This window comes from Agelaius tricolor, unplaced genomic scaffold, assembly GCF_023055355.1.
Source record: "Agelaius tricolor isolate 1412-34295 unplaced genomic scaffold, bAgeTri1.0.p SCAF_2, whole genome shotgun sequence".
Taxonomy (NCBI): domain Eukaryota; kingdom Metazoa; phylum Chordata; class Aves; order Passeriformes; family Icteridae; genus Agelaius; species Agelaius tricolor.
The window spans coordinates 7,186,918-7,210,388 of record NW_027269262.1 but is presented as its reverse complement, the minus strand read 5'-3'; the positions used below and the strand labels follow the sequence as shown (position 1 = coordinate 7,210,388).

Genomic DNA, 23,471 nt, shown 5'->3' with positions numbered 1-23,471 from the left:
CTAGCTGTAAATTGTGGTTTAGATGCTGCCTGGGAGTGGATCTTCCACTTCATCAGAAAGATCCCCACTTTGTACACATTAGGCAGCTATAATGTGAAACACAACATAGTAAATGGGGCTGATTTGAAGGAGAAATACAGTCCCACAGTGAGCTAAAACACTAACAGAGACACAGCCATTATCTCTGCAAACAGCCTAGTACAGTCCCATCCCACATCTCATCCTTTCAAGGGATGAAAGATGTCATGGATAGCAACCACCACACTCAGTTCTAACAATTTAACAGACCAGCATCTGCTTTCAGCTGAGACTTGATTCCTTCTACTGTAAATGAGGAAAGAAATATCCCTGAGGAATTATTTGCACACATTAATAGATACTAAATGACTATATGTTAGAAGATATTAATAGACGTGAAGAAATGGACTCTAGAGGTGCTGGCCATTACTGTTAAGAGAGCCTAGAAAAATACCTTATATAAGGTATAAGGTGTGTCTACAGGAATAAGATCACCAGTGAGATGCATTTCTGCTATGAGTGGCTGTGATTCTAGAACTGAAATAGTTTTTGATTAACTGTAATTTCCCAATTTTTGTATTTTCAAAATATGTAAAGAAGATTTTAACTTCATACTGGTTTTGGTAGGTATGCAGTTTAAGAAAAGCCTGTGTTTTTCTTTAAGTCTTTATACACAGGCTGGATGGAATCAGTGTTCAGATTAGGCTGAGAAATAACCTATTTATTTAAATTTATATAAAATAATTTTTTTTACCCTACTCCACCTAAATCCAATGTTTTCTCTGCAACTATTTTCTGACTGGCTGTAGAGACCATAAGTGAGATTTTTCTCTGAGATCACTACATTAATACTCTAGTATTCTGATATTTTCAGGGTTCAAACCTCTCCTCCTACCTAACTACATTAATTTATTATGACCTAGTTTTCTTAGACTGTAAATTTTCAGCACAGTGGTGTAACAAGTATTTGATGTGTTGATCAACAGTACAGGTTTTGCCACTTCAACTCACTGCTGTGCAGCAGCAGGACTATGACACAGAGAGAGAAATCTGCATAACTGTCTGGTCAGCTTCATCAGCACAGAAGCTTAGACACATTTGTGTGCTTCCAAAGTGACTTAATTGGTATTTGGCTTTTATTCCTCTTAGATAGCACAAAAATTCTCAATCTAACAGCCAATATCAGCTGTAGCAGTTTTGTCCTTTGTGGGAAAAAAACAGGGAATACCAAATCACAACCCCACATGACAAATTACTACTTTAGTCACTTGTGAATTTATTTTTAAATATAAACTCTGAGGCAGGGCAAATGGAGAGGAATGTGAAAGACAAATCGCTTCTAACCAGTGGAGAAATCCAGGGCCTGATACAACCTGCATGCATCAGTTTACAGCAGTGCAGAATCACACCCACTGCCTTTGGCTGGGACTGGTTCGTTTTAAATTGACTTGAATGTTCTGGGTGTTGTGTTCTTGTCCACTGCAGCTCTCTGTGGGCAGTATTTTCAACAAGAAAGGGTCCTCCTCCTTAAGGCACACAGGCAACACCCCACAATTAATCAACAAGAACAATGACAACTAATAAACTGCTTTCAACTTTTTGATTTACTACTCCTCAATCCTGCTGCTGTGATTATAGTCCATGTCGGTGGGGTCCAGGGCATTCCAGGTAGCAAGAAGATTCTGTTAAGCCACAGTTTCTTTGTTCACAACATCTGAGATCCTATGAATCTTTGCTAAGAGCAATCACCTTTCATGGGGCATGTCCCAGGAGAGAGATGTTAGATATTGCAGGTTTCCATCTTTGGCCAAACTGTAAGACTGTCCAGTTCGTTGAGCAGTCCTGGAACTGACATAACTTTTGGAATTCACAAATGTGGTCTGATTTAGACCAAAATAAAATTTGAAAAAAAGACAATAATTAACTAACTTGTGAATCAAAAAGCCCTGCTTTTCAGTCATGTGTACCCCCTGTGCTTTCCTTTTCAGAAGGTTATGTGCATAAATCCCAGGAAAGAATTGCATAACACAGAGAAAGGAGAGTACTAGTTGGGATTTGCGTTTAGCAGAAATAAAGAATATGGTACTTAATGGGAGAGGAAGTGTCCTATCAGCTTAGCTCAGTAGGGTCTCACATGGCACAGTGTGAACGTGAACATTGCTACAGGGACTGAAAACTATCCTGGTGAATTTTGGACATTATCTTAAAAACAGCAGAAATCCAGTAAAGGCTTGAAGATCCTAGAATTGCTTAGCATGTCAAATGAGGATCCAGAGTACACAGGTACACTGGAGGTCACAAGTGCAAGGCGCCTTTGGTTACTGGAGCCTGATTCTTGCACAGAATGTGAACTGCTGGCAAGTCTGTGCCTGGGGATGTTTGTGTGAGCCAGTCTAGAGCTGCCACTGATGTGAATCTCTGCCTCTACTCTGTACAAGCTGGGTGATACTGCACTGATCATGGCCCTTCTGCATTCCCATGATCCCTGAGTGCCTCTGGGCCTTCTTACTGCTGAGTGCACTGCCCCTTGGGCAGAAGTGAATCTCAAATGCATCCACCTTTTATTGACCTGGGGGTTTTGGCAAACACAAGTGAAGAAAGTGAAATGGGACGAGGATTCCTAGAGAAGTTAACTAAAAGAGAGACATTGAGGGCTGGAGTGTGTCCAGAGAAGGGCAATGAAGCTGGTCAAGGATCTAGAGAGTGAATCCTATGAGGGGCTAGTTAGGGACCTGGGAGTGTTTAGCCTGGAGAAAAAGAGGCACAAACAGACCTTATTGCTCTCTACCACTACCTGAAACGGAGTTGCAGTGAGGTGGAGGTCAGTTTCTACATCCAGATAACAAGTGACAGGACAAAAGAAAATGGCCTCAAGATGCAACAGGGGAGGTTCAGATTGGAGTTTAGGAAAAATTTCTTCCCCAAAATGGTTGTTAAGTACTGGAACAACCTTCCCAGGAAAGAGGTTGAGCCACCATCCTTGAAGGTATTTAAAAGATGTGCAAATGTGGTGCTTAGAGACACAGTTTAGTGGTGGAGTTGGAAGTGCTGGGTTTATGATTGATGACCTTAAAGATCTTTTCCAACCTAAACGATTCTATGAACTGAAAATACAAGGAGTTTGAGGCTGATAAAATGCAGATGAGTGATTTTGAGACAGAATTATGAGGTAACAGGTGTCAGGGGCTATCTGGATGTGAAACAGAGTAAGAGCTTGCAACAATATCCAAAAATGAGCCTGTGAACTCTGCACTGCAATGGGTAAGTGACTGGAAACTGTTGGTCCATCCCTGTGGCTGTGACCACGCGTCACATGCAGTTGTAGGCTTGCAGATAATAGAAGTATGCCAACAGTTTGGCAAGATTTCAGAGAACAGGACCGGGGGAAGGGGTTCCCTTTAGAGCTCAGCACTCTCAGGCTCCTGTCCATGTCACTCTTGGCACCTTCTCTGAGTTTGAGGCCTGAGTACCTTAAAAGGCTTGAACGAAATTCTTCCTTAAGCTATTTCTAGACACAGAGGAGCAGGTTAGCAGCAGTAAACTCTCAGCAGCTGAGAGAATGGCATCAAAACTCTTTTGCATAAGAATGTAGTAAATTAACAAGGTGAGAAGTATCCTACTGTTTGTATTTTTGGAAAACAGTAATGGTGATCCCAGTAAGTATGAGGAAAAGTACGGGGAAATGGAATGACATAAGCAAGTCAAGGTAATTAGAAAACAAATCCTGCTAGAATGCAGAATAATAAGTCCCAGGAGTCCTGTTATTGAAGTACTTTAAAATAGAGAAGAAAATGAGCAATCCCACACTGACAGAGAGTAGGGAACTGTGAATCTTCATCTCTTGATTTCTACATAAAAATCCTGAGAATGAGTCCTTTACTCAAAGATTTTGCCACAACTATTCTAATCCTACAATAGATTTTTTTTTTCTTTTTGCTTGGCTATAAAAAATAAAAACAGAAGGACTTGTTCTCATGGCTCTAAGTCCAAATTCAAATACAGTTTCTTGGGTTTCTATGAGGTGGGGTGAGGTCTCCCTTTTCTAGGAAAAAAAGGGAAAGCTCTCCTTTACCTCTCACTTTTTTCCACCCCTCTCTTCCCACCTGTGTGCAGGATCTGGATATTTAAGCTAGGTATTTAATTGGAATGTTTGTCTGCACAATGTTAGGAATAAATCCATGAGCTTCGGCAGTCATATGAACTCAGCATTCTTCTCTAATGAGAAATTACGTAATCATTTATAGTCTGAACTGCATCTGTCATTTAAATCTGTTTGTAGTACTTCTCACCACGAACACGCTCATCCTGCATATGCTTATATTGATTCACAAAAAATAACAATCTCATTAATTTGTTCTCAGCATAGGAACAATGGATTCCTCAAGCCCTCAAAGCAACTCTTAAAACTGTTTGAACATTTAAAGTAAAATATAACAACTCATAAAGAGAAGGCAGTATATGAGTCACCATTCACAAAGAATTTAATGCAGTGACTTTGAGCAGCGATCAGCATTCGTGATCCAAATTCAAAGAAGTTGTTAAACAGATAAATTTGCTCAGGAACACTAATAACTTTTAAAATTATTATGCAATGAAATAAAAAACACATTTCAGTCAGAACTGCATTTGGCTTAGACTGTGGGAAATAGAAAACCAGATCCAAACTGTTTCAGAATGTTTTGTGAAGGTTTATGCTGAAACCTGTCTTCTGAATAGCCCAAGCAACATGCAAACATATGGTCTGAAAATATCTTTTTAAACAACTTCTCACAGATTACAGCAAAATTCTAATTTATTTTCCCATCTTCTTTGCATTCTTTTATAAACTCATCTATTCTCTTATACTATTTATAGTAGTAAACAATTTATAACAGACGTTTTGTTTTAATGTTTGAAGTTTTGCATCAGATAATAATTTCTCATAAGTAGATGGACTGAAAAATCCCATCTTGCTGAATGAGCCTGTATCTAGCAGCCATTAGCTGGGACATACACAAACAGAAATATCAACTCCTGGTTTTGTCATGTGATCTCTTCCACTGCACATACAAATATAGAACATGACCATAAAAAGTAACAGAACATGCTCTCTGCAAAGTAATTTATTGCAGTTGATGCTAGACTGGTATGCCAGCTGGAATTACCTTCCTGGCTCCTACTGTTTTCACATATACAGATAATAAAGGCTGTACACTGCAACAGATTCCAAATGAAAAAAAACCAACATTATTAACAAGAAGCAAAACTCCACAAAAGCATCTTTTAGGAATCTTGACTGTTTGAAAATGTTTGCTAGTGACTCAGAGCACAAACTAAAAAGTGAAATGAATTCTATAACTTCACCATTTTCATAGAGAGAAAAAAAATACCACTTTTGATGATATATGTTTCTCTCTTTGCTGAGCATAAAAATATCCAAGGATTATTATAGATATAGGAGCTTTCTTTTTGTTTGAAATCCTTATTCATTAGTTTGTAAGCTGCAAGAGCTGAGCTAATTTATTTTTCCAGCACATTTTCCCCTCCCTCTTTTTTTTTTTAAAGGCACCATGTATGACATCCCAACCTGACAGGAACTCAGTAAATCCCCTCAGTCTCCACATCGCTGTCTCTGAATGTCTACAAAGCTCCTATGCCATAATTGCAACTCGCTGGCTCATTCACAGCTTTACATTATAAAGCAAACAGTCTAGACAGCTGAATGACAGAATTACTCTCTTTTCTCTTGCATTTATAGATATGCTGTCATCTTCATTTGCTTTTCTCTACTCTGTGCATTCTGATACACTAATGATCAGCTTTCCTGTTTGGATTCCACACTGACTCCATGGCTCTAGGCTATAAATACAACCAGAGCCGAGATGACATCACAGCAATAAGGTCCCGGGGGAGCAGGGGCAGGATGCCTATTTCTTTCCTTCTCCTGGGTTAGCTGGTGATTACCAGCTTTTTCAAAATGCTTAACCAATGTGACTTTATAATAGAAAGTTTTTTCCTCATTGTGATGGAGATATAAAAAACCTAATGCCTGGAACCATCACTCTCTGCGGTGGGAAAAAAAATCTCAATTTATACAGAATAGGCAGCCTTCAATTACTTTCACATCTGTCTATAGTATAATTGAGTGTATCTGTGCAAAAAAAATATGCAAAAAGAGAAAGAATGGACAACAGTGTGTGTTTTGATGTCTATAAAAATGTGTAGCTAAAAAAAGTAGTCTTTAAAAAAAGGTAAGTAACTGGACTGGGTTTGCTCTCACTGATAAAAAGAAAATTTAGTCTGTAATATTCCTGGTATTTTAACTTTGGAATGATGTGTACACACATATCATGTGGCACTTCCTCTGTTCTAAAGGATAGTAAAATGATAAAAGTGTACTTTCTTGCCTTCAACAAGATGCAGAAATCTATGCAAGCCTGATAATGTACAACTAAGACATATGGATGGCCAGCTCTGGTGATGTTTTAACAAGATTTTTATTATTTATTGCTTTTCTTAATGCTTCTGTAACCATCATCCTAGATTGTTAGAGAATCTCTTTTTACCTCTACTCTTTCATTGTTGTTTGTTTTTTAGCATTGTTTTGTTGACATTAAAAAAAAAATTCTAAACTTTACAGTTGAAAAATCTCAAACTTAACCTCTGACTTGAGGTCAGAAAGTTGTAAGGGTTGGAGTAGGCAGAAGCCATTGCCATTCTCACTGGAAAAGCAGAGAGAATCCTACTGATAGCACATCAGCACAGGAGGCCAAAGCAGGACCCACAGCTTATTCTTTTACCAGAGCTGGGACAATCCCAACACTCCAGAACACTGCATTACATTACATTATAGGCCATCAGAAACTGGTCACCAGGGAATATTTTACCTATGAACGTGTAGAATTTTGTGGGCCACTGGGTGCCATCATATTCACAGCCAATATAAATGACTGCTTGAGGCCTGTACCAATGGGAATTTTGCCTGTTCTGTGTGAGCCATGACCCACTTTTACTCCCTGAGATCAGGGACAGCTGGAAAAACAACTGATCCTTTCTTGCTTGGAACTCTGAAGTCTACCCTTGAATATCTATGGGCTTTTTTTTTCTTTTCCTTAAGCACCCTTGCCATTAAAACATACTGATTAGAAAAACTTCTAATTTGCGTCTCTAAGAACAATAGTGACAGCGTAACTTCAATAAATTATACCATGTGCAGAGAGTTCTGATTTGCAAAAATGGATTTTAATGTACTTTGGAGCAGGGAACTAGTGGAAAAAGGCACAACTGAAGGCCATGATGAGACTGTGCAAGGGAAGACTTAATTCTCTGCATACTCCAAGAAGGAAGGTTCAAGGGTGGTCCCACAGAAGAGCTAACTGATTGCTATTCCCAGGAATGATAAAGTGCTATTGGCCCTGAGCCTTCTAAAAACTACAAATGAGATTCATAACAACTCCACAGATTCCATGAGCTTTGTAGTGAGGGGAGAATTTAAACAGTTGCCACTCAAACAAGTATATAAATCAACTTGATAAAAGTTTAGTTTTCATTTTCTTGACAAAATGCTTTCCCCTCCTCCCAGAACTGGCCTAACCTGGACCTCAGTTTGAGGAACACTGAGTGTATGGGCTAATACTGGTTTTTCTCTCACTAGCATCTACCATGTAGCATCCCTGGAGGACTGGCAAATAGCCATTTCCAGCTTCCAGAGAAAGACTGATCCCACTTTCAAATGTAAAGTGGACACTTCTTTGCTTTCTTCAATGATCTTATATTCATAGGTTCATCACAGAAAAGGTTCTTAACCCCAGATCATGGCTTTCTGATTATTACAGCACCATGCTTATGAAAGTGAAAGCAAGCCCCCAGTTGCACTGTATAAATAAAGGAACAAACAAAGCAAATGCAGGATCAATAACATACAGCAACACAGACTTTTTTATACACTGCCTCTTGAAGCTCCAGGTCACTTTCCTTACCTCTTGAGGCTCTTGACATTGAGATGCTAACAGCAAGAAAGATCTCTGTGCTTGGAAAGCAGCACGTACCATCTCTGCCTGTAACAAAAGGAGGAATATAAATTAAACCTTAGCCTGTAACCTCCAATGCCTCTTTGTGGCAGCTGAAAGTCAAGTGTGACAGCTCAAATCTTCCTTGCTGCTTTTCATCTAAATCACAGCAACGCTGACTGGAAGAAATGTATTAAAGTACTAGCTTAGCTATAATTTTTTTTTTTTTACACCTAAGGTTAAATTCCCTATCTTCTTCAGACAGGAAATAAAATGAGTTGATAAGCAGGCTTTTAGTTATAATTCCTACTTTTAGTCACAGGAGGACTTTATTTTAACACTTCAGAGTACGTCTAGGCATTTTAATGGTGATGCTTATACCCAAGTGCATAGCAAGAACTTTTTACCACTGGGAACAGCAATCTGCAAGCTTTGTGTTGAACTGCAGCTTAGGCTGTGGTGATGTTCAGGATGAGTTGAACTCAGCATATTTGCTGAGCAGCTATGCTGCAATTCATTCCTTGCCTGTGATCTGTGGGCACAATTGATGGCCATGAGAGATGGTGGCTGAAGGTTTTTGGGCACTTTTCCACTCACAGAACTCTAACATTTGGGTTAAAGCTGCACCTGACAGTATGCTTTCGTGTCACCAGTTTGGATGGGTGATAAATGTCTACACTCATGGCTGTTTACTAATGTTCAAATTTCTGGTCTTTTTCGTTTATTTGAACCCTATACATTTTCTGTACATTCTTATTGATATATACTGATTTAAATGAGTATTCCACCTCTACCTCATCTAGGTGGAGGAGTAGTGACTAGGAAAAAGCATTACTGGTATAGAAAAGAATTATTCATAACTAGTATATATTGCTAAATACAAACCAAGCCAAACCAAATGCCATTAAGTTAACCTAATATGAATAGGTACATTTATAATCACTTTGTAAAAGGGTGGGGAAGTGCATGCCATTTTTCCTTGGGGTTTTTTCAATCTAAAAAGAAAACAAGGTAATTATATATACAGACCCATGTGGATGCAACTTAAAATACATGAAAGTCAGGAAATTTGATGTTGTAGCAAAGTAAAACAGCTAAATTGTGTTTATTCATCTTAAAATGTGATGGCATGAATAAAACATAATCTGTTAGGATGAAAGTCACTGCAAGGAAGATGGTAAAAGAGACCCAGCTTGGACAGCATTTGGGGAGAAAGGGATTAATATGGTCTGACATCTGAGATTTGGAAGGGTATAATCATCTCTATAAATAGATAAAGAAATAAATAATAAGGGAAACCTAAATTTTCCAGAGACATAAATATAATCAATAATAGCAAGGTTTAGATATTCTTAGACATGTCAGATGATGTCTTTTTTGTACAGAAATTCATAAAACAACAAGGTGTGGGTTATTTTAAGCTTGGGGGGGGTTTTGTGTGTGTGAGGAGAACCTTGTAAAACAGCTGAGAAAAAACTGATTCCTGAGGAGGAAGTGATTATGAATGAATTCAGTGCTGCTTAGATTGCAAGATGGATAAAAATAAATCTGTAACTAAGGCTTGGTATAAGGCAAACTTTTAGAAAACAGAAAAATCAATGAAAGAAGATGATTGGTCTGAGGAACTTAATTACTTGAATGAAGGAAAGGATGGATTTACACTGAGAATGGAAATAACCTGTGTGCGCTGGGCAGGAGAGAGAAATTGTAGGAAAGGGTTAGAGTCTCTACATGAACAAATAATGAAAGCAATATAATAAGAATAGGTACAAAACCCTCACAGAGTGAGAGGAGGCCTGGATTATCAAGCAGAACTTCTTTTCAGGCACTGTAACATATACAGCAAAGGAGCAATGGATAAAGGCTTTTCTGAACTGTACCTTGCATGGGGAAGTAAAACAAAGACGTATTTTTTTAGCTACTGGAACAATAAAGAAACAAAGAAATGAAATGAAGCCCTGACACTGCTCTGAAGGGCAAGTTTGATATGTCTACATTATTTTTGATGTATAGATTATCTGCTGCTGAATAACATGCTCTTCCTCAGTTTCAAGGAAGTCAATGTACATAAAGATATTGAAAGGGTAGCTAAGGAGAATGATGGCAAATCAATGGGAATTACATTATTTGAAAGGGAAGTCAAATATCCACAGCTCAGTGACAGAATCATTGGGTCCACATTATCTTTTTTCCAGACTACTGAAGACACTGGCAGATGGAAGCACAAGTAGAAAATATTTTAAATATATATTATTTGGAGATGGCACTACATGTCAGAAATATGCAATGACAGCAAAGATGCCCAAGAAGAGGGAGGGAAGTTAAGTCAAGTGATATCATAACTCTTAGCTTGACTTCAGCACCATGAACATTTAAACCAGATTCGAAACAAGTGATTAAAACACATGGAAATGAAAAGCAGGAGAAACTACAATGGGATTACCTATGGTTGAAATCATTACTTTACTTTTTACACAAAGATAATGTGTCAGATCTAGTATTTCTGGGTATCATATAAAATGCTTATTGTGGGTCCTCACGGGAAACTGATACTTTGAGTGGAAATGACACAAATTAGTATTAAAATTTTTCAGTTGGATAAGAAGCTTGATAAGCAGAGGCAATAATAAGGTATATTACAGATGGTGTTACTTGAGAGGAGGAAAGTTGCTAGTTGTTCTTCTCAGGGATTAATTTTAGGAGCAATCAATATGTTTCTTAGTATCATAAGAGCAAGAATTAGGCGTGCACTCATAACATTCTTGGGCAACCCAAGGTTAGGAGGTTTTAACACAGTCAAGAAGGACTCACTCATCACTTAAGAAGATTAAGTCAATTTTGTTGGTACAGATAATATGAATTGGAAAAAAATTAGCAATCCTCCCTGGTACCTTTTTAAAACAATGCATAGTTCTCAGTGTAAATATGGAACTGATTAAATGGAAATGCTGAAAACTGGAAAATACAAGTAAAATTGCTAGGAAGGTGGCTTTGTGAAAAGAACATATGCAGTTCTACAGAGGATATGGCAAAGTATTTTCAGCAGATCTACAGAAGTGTCATTAGAGAGAATCTCCTCTGGAATTATGTGCTCAGAATTAACAGTCACCTGTGTTAAAAAAAATAAGCTTAAATCAGAGTTGATGCTGAAACAAGCTACTTGGATTTTTAAAACAATGACTATCTGTCACACAAAGAAAATTTAAGTTTCACTTATTTTTCTTAGCAAGAAAGTGGCTGAGGAATATGACAATTCTTTCTGATAGACAATGCAAATAGAGAATGAAGAAAATGGTAGCGTCAGCACATAATCATAGGTCTGAAAACTGGGCCATGAGTAAATATGGTCTCAAATTTATAAGACTTCCAACAATGCAAAAAGTGAAATTCAGAAGGGATCTTTCCAATTCCTCCAAAAAGGCAGCATTATTTCAAGACTGAGCTTTAAATGCTGATCAAACAGATCATAAACATGAGAAAAGAGTCCTTAGACATAGAAAGTTAAGATTGTTTATTGAGTTCTTGAACACATACTGAGCTGTAACATCAATGAGGTTTGAAAAACGTGTCTGTCTGGCACTTTGTCTACACTGCATTAAATACACACTTTTGGGATCCTAGTGGTCACTATGGAGGCTGAAGAGGATTTTTTTCCTCCACTCTGAGTACAAAGCAACAACTGATTTCTTGTCTCATTGTTCATTTCTCTTTGATGAAGCACTGGAATTTGGTCAGAGCTGGAGACAGACCATAGGATGATACACACAGTGTTCCTAAAAGACTGACATTCCTTGACTATGCCTCATGTGTGTGTCAAAACTATTGTTGGATGTGGAATCAGGATTCACTTCTCCTCCAGAACTCTATAATTTCTTCTCTAGTGCAGAGTGTGGCCAAGGCCACTTTCCCAAAATGTCTGGGAACGGTCTTTAAGAAATCTTGTGCTATTGAGTGCACACAAGCACAGAAGCCATAGGGAACACTCACTCTTTTGAGTTACCTCAAAAGAATGCTACATTTAAATGGTGGCTGCTTGCATTTTTTTTATTATACAAAATTTATTACAAGATGTTTGAAACATTCAGTTGTCAGTAGACTATGTATTGATTGCAAGGCTTGTGCTATGTGCCCAAAATTTATCCACTCCCAAAAGCTTTTAACTGCGTAGGGATCAGAGCAGCCAGATCTCCCGCCTCTGAATGTAAATCTTAATAAAACGATCATGCTAACACAGTATTTGCATTTTACAAGTAGAATTTTATAAGAATTCTGCCACAGTGACTTCCTTCTTTCTGCAACAGCATTAAAAACAGCTTTCAGACTTTTACTGCTTCTGAGCATGCTGTATTTCTTTCCCTGCATCCCTTCAAAGTAACAGAAGAGTTTCTTCTCATTAAGAATGCATTAGTTCAGTCTATCACCATTCCACTTCTTTCTTGCAGTCTTTCAAACATGACACTTCACTGCTACCTCCTTGTGCTTAGCAGCCAGGCTGTGTAACTAAGCAGGCAGCACTACAATTTTGGAGGGAGGTGACTCTTTCATGAGACCCCCCCATCAAAACCAGCAAAGACTAATGAGTGAAAACACAACAGAGGGCATCTTTCTCAACAGCTTGTGTGGCTCAGACAAAAGACTGCTACAGAAGAAATCAGCTGAAACTCTTTCAGTTACATTCAATTATAGTAATGAAGCTTGAATGTCAAAAGTAGTATAGGAATCATGATTAAATTTGTCAGAATAGAGTACACCACCAACTTGCACACATCTATCTACAGACAAAAAATGGACATGTTCTGGAGCAACAGAAAATTGACACCTGATAACTTAGGGTAATCCTTTTGGCTTTCCTGGGATTACATACATACACATCAATCATCAGACAGATTCCTCAGATGAGGCGAATATTTTGAAGGAAGCAAATTCCTCAAAGCATTTCCTACTCTGCTTTTAGCAATTTGTTCTAGAGGCTGGAGGAGACAGCTGCGACTTAGGACCTGAACTCCAGGACCATGTGGAGTTCCATGCACCACCCCAATTTCCCCACTGGTAAAGTGTGGAATAATGCATCTTAATCCTTCACCTCAGGTCTGTTTGACAGCTGACTCAAGTGACTGATGTGGCTGGAAGAGCTGAAGTTGGACATGTGTGCCATGACAGCCCCGTTCCGTGCTGCGGAAATCTGTAGCTGACCACAGTGAGTGATCTCTCTGTTGCCACTGCAGTAACAGCACAGACTGGTCTCTTCTCAGTTAAGCCTGCAGAGGTTAATGGAGGAATCATATGTATTTAGAAATAATCTTTTAAATAGCAACTGGTTTAACCTTCTCTGTCATAACATAATGCCAAACTCTGATATTTGTCAGAAGCCACTGCTTGAAAACTTGCCAGAGGCTCTGTGAGAGATGTCAAATGAAGACAACGCTGCTGACCCGTTTGAAGGAGCATGAGTACAAATTCCACTCAAACTTGCACTGTTTCAAACTGAGTAGATGCAGATGCACTGGACCCGAAGCTTAAATTCCCAGTTTGTTTTGCTGAGGTTCAGCTCTCCAGAGCACATGTAGCTTCAGGATCTGCCTCTTTCTCATTTTAAATGTTCTGTTCAATCTAAGTTGACCTTCACTCTGGTATCCAAGTACCAATAAAGAAATATTATTTATGTGCCAAGCAAGCTACAAGAACAAGCAGGCACATGCACTCTGATCAAGTTACATTTAAATTCACTAGTTGAAAAAAACCCAAAACTAAATAGAAATAAGAGAAACAAACAAAAGATTTCCTAATGAAATTTTAGCAAGAAAATTACCCTACTGACCTTATAATACTGAATTTGTCAAATACTATTTTATTTAATACTGTATTTCCTCAAAATCATAGCATTTAAAAGCACAGCATAAATATCAGAATCCACTGGACTTCTATTGTTGGAGAATATTACAAATCTGCTTAGATATACATGCTAACTTTAACAGAGATAATTAGCAAATCAAAATACAGTTCTAGATAGTAAAGAGAACACAAGGGAAAAATGGGATTTAGTGGTCCTTAGTTCAAAATGTAGTTTTGTGCAGAAATAATTATGGGTCCTTTGTATCTATCAAAGGACACAGTGACTGACTGTAGTTTTCATTTCAGCAAATGAAAACTACAGATGCAGCTTCATTGACCCCAGCCTTTCTCTAAGAGTGACAGCACTACCAGAGGAAGAGACACAGTTTGCCTTTTACATTTTGCTTTCAAAAGCCTCTTCAAAGTGAAGTGGTAAAGTGGCTGCTGGCTTGAAGGGAGAGGAAAGAAATGGAAAAAGAATGGAGCTTAAGTTAAGATGGGACTGCTATAGAAACCACCCAGGCTCGTGAAATAGACAGTATTTATTTTGAACAGCTAATTGGCTGATAGAGATTTTTAAAAACTAGACCAAGCCTTAAAGAGTCACTGGCAGTTCTACAAACAAAGCACTTTTTACTCTGGAAAACAAAAAGGAAAAAAGAAGAAAACTGTCACCTTTCTCCCACTGGTCCATGCAGAAAACAGAGTTGAAATTCAAATCAAAATCAAAGTCAGTGGGAGATTAGCCATTGGTATTCACAGAACCAGACACCACCTGAGATATTTTCTTTTCTACTTTCAGACAGATACATTGACTACCACCAATTAGCTGTCCCCTGTACTGAGGTTTTCTGGTGTTTTTCAGCCTTTATGGTTATGTCTATATTAGGGAATTTTAGCTGAAATTTCTCAGCAGTGCTACTGCCTGTACAGTACCAATCAGTGCTGGTCTCTTTGGATGTTTATATCTGCCAGTGTATTAAACACTCTGTCATACAACAGGGCACAGTTTTACTTGCTTCAGCGTAGCAGCCATATCTCTGTTCATTAACTTTAATTTCTAGTAAGCTTCACTGTGACTTAAACCACTCTTACTTCTGGTGGAAAACCAAACCATACCATACCATTCTTTAAGATCTCTCAGTGCTAATTAATGATGTAAAATGGATAGAATCCTATAGGGTAAATTGTTGCTGTCATTTTATTTCTCCATCTGAAACTTGAACTGTACAGATCAACTGGAGAAAAGGGATATTTAAAAACACAACCGTTGTTTTTAAATTAATTGCCTTAGGTAAAGAATATACATGTTCTGCACCATTTGCACCAATAAAGTTTGCCTCAATGTTCCAGAATGTCCTCTAAACTCTCTCAGTTTTGAATGAAATGTGGTTTTCTGATTGATTTCAAGGAACTGTTAAGTTTAAAACGTAATGAATACTATTTAAATGTCAGCTTTGTTAATTAATTAATTATTAATATTAGTAGCAGAAATAGTCAATTATTTTGTTCATCTGTCACTGCTTCAAATGGATATAAATATTTTGCTTTAGGGCCATTGCAGCTATTTATTTTTGCCAAGTGAAGCAATAGGAGATCATATTCTCCAAAAACGTCTCAAATAACCTTCACCACCCATAAGAGAGGAAGAGCAAGGCCAGACCAAAGCTATTGACTAGCTGATGATTTCCTAAAGCTCAGACTGCTTTTTTTCCTTCCAGATTCACAAATTCTTCATTACTCTCTTTGAAAACAGCCAAAAATATATGAGTCTCTTGACCTCTGTTCATTTCAACTTTTACACAGAAGTTCCAAAAACAGATGTAACATACTCGTAGTTAGAGATTCCAGAAGATCCAGCACAGAAAAACATTGCCATCTTATTGCAGGGATTCCATACTGTTGTCTCCTTATCACAAAGGTTTCATACCTTCTTAGTGTTTCTCACAGGCAGCTCCTCAGAGCACTGACTCTTTCTTCTTCACAAAGCAGCCAACTGACTCCAGTTCTCTTCTCAACAAGCCAACCCACTCTTGTATAGCACTCTTCTTCTCATGGGTTACAGCTGTGGCCTGTTAAAGTCAGGCCTGTTCCTAATCTTTGATAACTGGCCTAGCTGCAATTCCTTAGGTGTAAGATTACTTTCTACACTATCTTTATTTTCTTATATTCTATCCCCCTACAAAAAATACTGAGAATTGTGTACAAAAATAAGAAGTCCACTCATTACTCAAGATGTGGTCTATTTACAGACTAAAGTGTTGGTGGTTTTACACCAGCTTTCTTTTCTGAGCAGTTTTGAAAATGTTCAAGAATTCAAGTTTGCCATTTCCATCACAGACTTCTGCAAAGGGCCAAGTCACCTCATGGAGATTTCCTGCCACCTCACTGCACAGCACACAGCCATGGATCCATGTTTAGAGGCCTCCACATCAGTAGAAGTAAAGGGTGCTATTGTCACATTTCAGCACCTGATCTAGATGTAAGCGCCTTGTCCCTGGTACTTATCTATAGACCAGACACAGCCACAAAATTGTTTGTCAGCTCTGAGGGATTTGTGCTGTGACTTTCTGCCTCTGTAATATGTCATTAGCGATCACCATAGAAACAAACAACAGATAAAAAGAGCCAAACATTTTAAAAACAAGCATAAAACCACCATAAGAACAAATGGCTTCTCTTCATCAGTAAAATACCAGGCCACCATTTTTGGCTGGAGCTTCTAATAACCAAAGACTGTCAATACTGTATTTTATGAGCATTAGATTATGAGTAACAGCAATCAGTGATAAGCAGGATTTGACCTCCCTCCATTTTGTTAAATAACCCAGGACTCCTGAGATGAAAGGCTTTTCCAGGGGGAATACATTTAAGTGAAAACATTACATGAATATTCTTTGTATCACATGTCAAAGATTATGCCATGAGAATTTTTTTTTTTTTTTTTTTTTTTTTTTTTTTTTTTTTGTAAACTGTATTAGGGAGAGTAGACAGAAAGCACCCCAACCTGCACAGGGAGGAAATTGGGCACAATCTTCCTGAGAGCTCTTACAGCTCCTCATCCTCCTGACTAGTCTACAAAAAACACGCAGGTTTCTCCAAGACTGATGGCAAAGGGAAACCAGCTCAGTTCATGATTTGACTGAGGAACAGAAAGCGGGGTACATTAACATTTCACAGCCCTTTGAAGCCTCCAGTTTCTCCTGTTACCTGCAGCTACATTATGTATCTCTGAAAAAGTGCATTACTTCTTTAAATAAACAAAAACTGCATACAATGCACTGAAGTAATGAAGTCTAAACTTTGTTATTACCAAGATCAACAGTTTTTTAAATTCAGGTGCCTTTTTTCTTTCCCATGAACATTTGAGCTCAGAGTTCTTTGGAGGACCTGGTTGCTAGCATTGAGGAACTATTTGTGGAAAGACCTCATTTCCCTGAGGAAAAGCAAACCTACATTTCCTCCATGGAGCACATGTAGTAAGCCAGCACATCAGAGAACCACAGAGATCTTGGGGCCTGCAGGTCTCATTGTGATGTGCACAAACACACTTTTGCTGTGCTGGTTGCAGGCATTCTGGTTATTTCTCTGCTGGGCTGCTTTGCCCCTGAGGCTGCTACTGAGCGCCCCCACTCTCTATCACCAGCTGTTCTGCCAGAAGCCCTTCTCAGTGAAGGTCCAAATCCATCCTAAGGGAACTTCAGAAAAGACTTTAAAATTTCACAGGCCTTAGATGTGTCCCTGATTTAACAAATACAAGTTCTAGGAAGTTCAGATGTTTCTGTAAATTAAAAAGATTACAGCACTTCTTGAGGTTTTACTTCAGAAATATTCTTCTAGCAGTTATCACTGAGCACCGTTGTGAAGAAATGGTTTCTTGACTTTGTCTGACAAGTTGTCTGATAAAGACTGGAGACCCACTGATTTCTAAGAAATTGTACTGCCTTTAGAGAGAAAGCTTGGACAAATAGGTTCTTATATAGAAAAGACTTTTTTGTATGTTCTGCCTCTCATGCACTTCAAGACAACTGGTGACATTGCCACCTCACTCTGCAAGTAGTCCCACTGAGCTCTCTGAAAGCAACTCAAAGGCTGAAAGTGCCAGAACTTGTCCCCTTGTAAATTCACTTCCACTTTCATCACCTTGAAAGAATCCCAGGTGCCCAACCAAAATTTGCTAACATGGAAGTCAGTTAACAACTTAAAGCTCAGACATCTATAATAATATTTTAGTATTTCTTCCCACCTGAACAATATTTTCCTTTTCAGAGGTGCTAAATAACAAAAGCCTTCATGTACTTGGAGAGGGAGCCTCAGCCTCTCTGAAATGCAAGGATGTGATTAAAAAGCAGATCTGAACTAAAGTGTTTTTAAAAACAGAACATGTATTAAAGCAACAAGAAAGAAATATTTCAGCCTCAAAGTTCTACATAAAGATGCTTAATGAATCTTTTTACTGTGTCTCTGGGATAAAACACATAATTAAACTTATGAAACTCTGCACCAATACTTAAACTGCTTTGCAGTGCAGATTAATTGTGGAAATATATAGTTCCATTTATGGGTGTCAGTAGACTAAAAGAAGTTAGCAGTGACAGTGACATGGTTTAATCTATCCTAATGGACTCTTCAACATTCAGAAATGTGACCATATTGATCATGCAATTCATACTGGATAAAAAGAGGCAATGCACGTTTGTGGCCACATTATACCCTCATCACTCCTGACAGCACTCCCAGCTTATTTAAAACAACATTCAAACCGCACACTGGTTTCCCTTGTGGCTTAATTCTCATTATTCACTGAACTCCTTTTTACTAGAAACTAACTGAAGAGCCAGATTCTGAGCTCATTGTTTGGTTTTTTGCTGACGACAATGAACAGCCTTCTCAGTTTCCATGCCCAGCATTTCTATACACTCAAAACAGTTGCAACCAACTAGCAAAATAAAAGCAGGTCAGGGATGGGGAGGCAGATGAGTGAAAAGAGTGTACACGTGCTCTTCAGAAAGAATGAGACTGAAAATTAATAAAAGACTTATAGCCTGTAGCAACAAATGACATAATTCAAGCATGTGTTGCAAAACAAAAACAAAGGGGAAAAAAAACATTCATGGATGTGTATTTCTCAGATTGAGGCAAATGGGTTTGAATTTCATTACCACTCCAACTCATAATCTTCACCAGAGATATAAGAACTATGAGCACCAGTAAAAAGAATTTTCAGTCCCAAGAGGTTCATGCTGATGACAATAGCAAGGATGCTGTCTTTGTTTTCCTGATGGATCGAGAAAGTGTAACTTGGCTGTGGTTCACCAGAAATTACTGCTGTGAGAACCACACACCTTACAGCAGTTGTGACGCTGAGTGCCTGAGATGGCTGTCACCTATATGCTCTCTTGATCCTGGATTGCTTTGAAACAGAGAGAAAAGTCATTACCAAGGCTTCGTCATGGACCCTGGCTCTCTGCCAACTCCATATATTCAATCCTCCCTGATAAGTTTTCTCCTGACTTTACACTAGCACGTGTCCTAGGAAATGGCTTTGCAATGGGCTCGTGGAGACACTACCACACTGTATTTGTGGCTCTGAGTGTAGGTGGTTCAAACTCTAAAGCCATCTGTGATTTAGCTCGCTCTTTTAGCCATGCAATTTTATCACCTTATGATTTTTGGTTAAGCTGACGCAGTGGTTTTCAACTTGTGGAACTCTTATGCTTCTAGTCTTTACACTGCTTCTCTTGGAAAACCACCAAGAAAAACTGGTTTCCTGCCAGTTAACTCAAATATTCTCTTAAAGGGTTTCAATGAAAAATTGTATAGGGATAGCAAAATTAGCATGACCTAAAGCATATGATCAGTTCTGACTTTGACTTCAAATGGCCAAAAATACAATGCATGCCTTGATTAATTGCTCCATTCGTTAAGTAAATTGATTGATAAAACATGGACCTTATAACTCGTCTGAACACTGAATATTATTCTGAATTCATCTGGTCAATAAAGAACCCTTCATGATCAGATTTTTTTCGTAAGAGTGACTTATCTAACATTTTCTTGGGCAAACATGATGAATTTTTCTTTGTTTTCACACTGCATATAAAGTTTCCCACTCAAATCATTCTGATATCTTTTTCTAGCATCCTTGGGAGATCAGAAAATCCCACTGCACTGAGTAACCATATACACATAATATCCTTTTTAGTGGGCAATAGTTTTAGACCTTGGTCAAAATGGTCTGTTATGGTCCCTGATCAACTGCACTATACTTTGAAATCAATGCTTATGGATTAAGTCAGGAACACCTCCATATGCAAAGAACCCCCATGAAAACAGGTTATGAATAACTCTTGATAGCCTTGAGTGCTTGTGTATCTGATTTCTTATGTTTCTGACTAAATGCCATATGGAATGTTCTCATTCTATATTCCCCCTATCCCCCCCAGATTTACAGGTGCATGTTTCTCGTGCCAGCAATACACAACTCAAAGCCCAGTACTGGCCACTATGGCATTGATTTTTCAATACTTGTTTGACTTTTATCTCTTCCTTGCCTTTTTAAATAATAAGAAAAACAAGTGGTATTTACTGCAATGTCAGTGTCAAGAAACCAACAGCCTGATCCAGTTCCCATCAAAATTATTGGAAAAACATGCACTTTTTCAGGAGGTGGTGTTCTAGACTTAGAATGGACAGGTCCTTCTTGCTCATGAGCCATCTTTATTCCCAAACAGGTTTCTTACAGTCCAGCAGGTACAAGCATGTTTGCACACCACTGCACCTGCCTGAAAAAATCCTTGCTTGTTTTGAAAGCCAGACTCAGTCCCTAGGCCATATGGGAAGTTGTCCTTTAGAGCAGAGCAATCAAAAGTTGTAAAACTTCTAGAAATGTCAGGTTTTTTCTAAACTAACCTCTAAATTAGCCTCTTGGCTAGATTGTATATGTTGCATTTCCATCTTTCTTCTCCTATTAAAGTGACCATTCTTTTTTGCTCATGTTATGAAGTACCTTGTAGTACATATACAGGGTGAGAAACACAGCTGAGTTAGCATTACAAAATCAACTTTAACTCTGACAGAATTCCAAGGCTGATGATTTGATTTTATTTTCCCTTTTGGTGGACAGCACTACCATTTTCTACGCTCTAAGACTCTTTCTCTCAGTTGAGTGAACTTTGTATGCTGTCAAAAATATCTATATTTTTATTCTTTTTTTTATGTATTCCATTTTCCCCAGTCCTGCACTAGCACCTTGGTTTGGTGTTTATTCCATGTAGCAGAAAATACCTCTCACAGAAATGCAAAGGCAGCCTGACAGCAAGCTTCTCTTTGGGCATGTTGACATCATCCTCTTCTCTGAGCTCTAATTCAACTTTCAACACAATGCCTAAAACCACACAGCCTCTGAGCACAAAAGATGAACACGAGAGTACACTTGTGCATTCTGTTGCCCTGTAAGCAAATTGCCTTGTGAATGAGGAATCAGTCAAATAATGGGGTTGATAGTCTGCATTTAGATAAGCTAAGATAAAGTGCAAAAGTGGGGTTTTTTTGGTGTAGCGCAGACAGCAGTACATCCTGCTCAAAGTTCAGGGCTATGAACATCATTGACTCCTTCTACAGCATCTCTCACATGAAAAGACAACATGCAGCTATTTCATGTGTCATAACTACTCTTTTGAAATAAACCAGGAAGGTAGGATTTTTTAACTTCACTGACAGTCCAAACCAGAGTGGCACTCTGCAAAGTGCATATGTATCTCATAAAACATATCTCCTGCTTTCAGCTCTCTATTTACGTGGACTTTACTGAGAAGAAGAGAAGAATGTCACTGCTTTCATGTAACAGATAAAGAAATTCTCTGGGTACGTGCATACGACATTTGTGGGGTGCACATTGCTTTCTCTGCTCACCGTGATAAGAAACAAGTGCATGCACACAGAGAACTCCTGCAGATTGGATAATGTGCTGCAATTACTTCTCGGTGCTAACCTTGTTCAGGTAGTCATACATTTAATGGATTGCGTCCAAACCCTCTTCCAATAAGGAGCAACTGAACCACCTACCACTTCATTTCTGAATGCTCCAAGCTCTTTGAGCTTTTGTTTTGAGCTCTGCATTTCAGCAGCTGGAAGTCGATGGAAGAAAGGAGGGAAAAGGCATCCATATTTTTATAGTTTTCCATTCCAAGATAAATAGGCTTGGATGAGAGAAGAGGGAACATAAATGAATCACACAGACAATCTGTTCTTTCAACTGGTGGGGTTGGGAGGTTAAAAGATTTTTACAAATAAACACTTTTTAAAAGGCAAGTATTAGCTTATGTGTTTGACAGAAGGCTGCAATTATGCTCTGCTCTGTACCACATAAAATACTAAAATATGGAAATGTGAGGTTATCTATCCTTCTCTTGTAGAACCAGTACATTCTCTTCCTATCGTGATGTCTCATCTGGTACATTACTCAAATTCAAGCCAAAGTATTCCACCACTTGAGATAGCACATAAACAAAAATAATGTGAAGAAATTCATAATAAACACATTACTAAAACCTGCTTCTTGGCCTTCTGAAGTCTTGGTTTCTTTGCTTTGCCAACGCGAAGAGCCCATCAAACCTGCTTGAACCCAGCTTCCTCACTGGGACACAATCTAAAGGTACACTATGTCTTCCAGAAGCAGCTCTTTGTCATCCTTAACACATTTTCTGCAGTGCTGGATTCATGGCCTATGTTGTAGAGTCACAATCTGTTTCATACTGATTTTGAATTTCCCTCATTCTGACAGAAGGACAGTTTTTGGTGTTGGCATATACGGTGAGTCAGCTTCAGGGCTGTTACAGCCTGTAATGGTTGGTGACAACCTCCAAGACACTGGTATGTCAGGCCAAAGACAGCTGGTTGGTAGCAGTCCAGACTTTCCCTCTTTTACAGACTTCACATGCTCTAGTTGTGACATGGACAGCAGAAAGTGTTTTCATAAAACCTGTGCCTATAGGGGACTTTGCATTTCATAGAAATATCCATATAATCACCAGATCTTTATTCCACAGTGACAGAATAGGGGAAAGATCTTATCTTAGCTGTTTAGGACTATTTATTTAAAATAGAGTATGTAACCACTCTCCCTGTCTTTTAAAAAGTGGTTCATTTCTTCAGTGCAGTTGACCTCAGACATTCACCACTATATGTACTGTAATTTGAATGAGAAATATCTTGCTCTCAAGAGCCTAGGCAGGACTCTGATAAACTAATCTTTATAAAGCCCACTGTGCTGCTGTGTTTAAGAGAGCCAGAAGCTAGCTATTAGTTATTTTTTGTGGTTTGCTTGTTTTGTTCTCTTTCAGCCGACTTTTTAGAGTACAGCATGCTGAAAAAATAGGAACAAGGCTCCCCAACAGATACCAGTTGTGTCTGAATTCTTCCTTTTGCCAGGCACACAAACCACACAACCGTTGCAGCCATCAGCACAAAACACATCATGTTAAATCCCTCATTTCTTTAACATAATATGAAGTCTCTCTTTCTCTCATATTACCATTCTGGTCCGTCAGGTATGTGAGGTTTTTCAAGGCAACAGGTGTTTTTTGAAATAAAATACAACCTTCCCTTCAGCTCATTATGTGAAAGAGACAG

At 38.5% G+C, this 23,471-nt stretch overlaps 1 protein-coding gene across 1 annotated transcript in view; it reads right to left on the bottom strand.

Annotated features, from left to right (window-relative positions):
* Positions 1-23,471, bottom strand: part of CAP2 (cyclase associated actin cytoskeleton regulatory protein 2) — a 70,914-nt gene that overhangs the window by 29,553 nt on the left and 17,890 nt on the right. Inside the window, exon 4 of the mRNA XM_071451684.1 lies at positions 7,977-8,054. Coding sequence (XP_071307785.1) covers positions 7,977-8,054 — 78 coding nt within the window. The remainder of the gene's footprint in view (positions 1-7,976; positions 8,055-23,471) is intronic.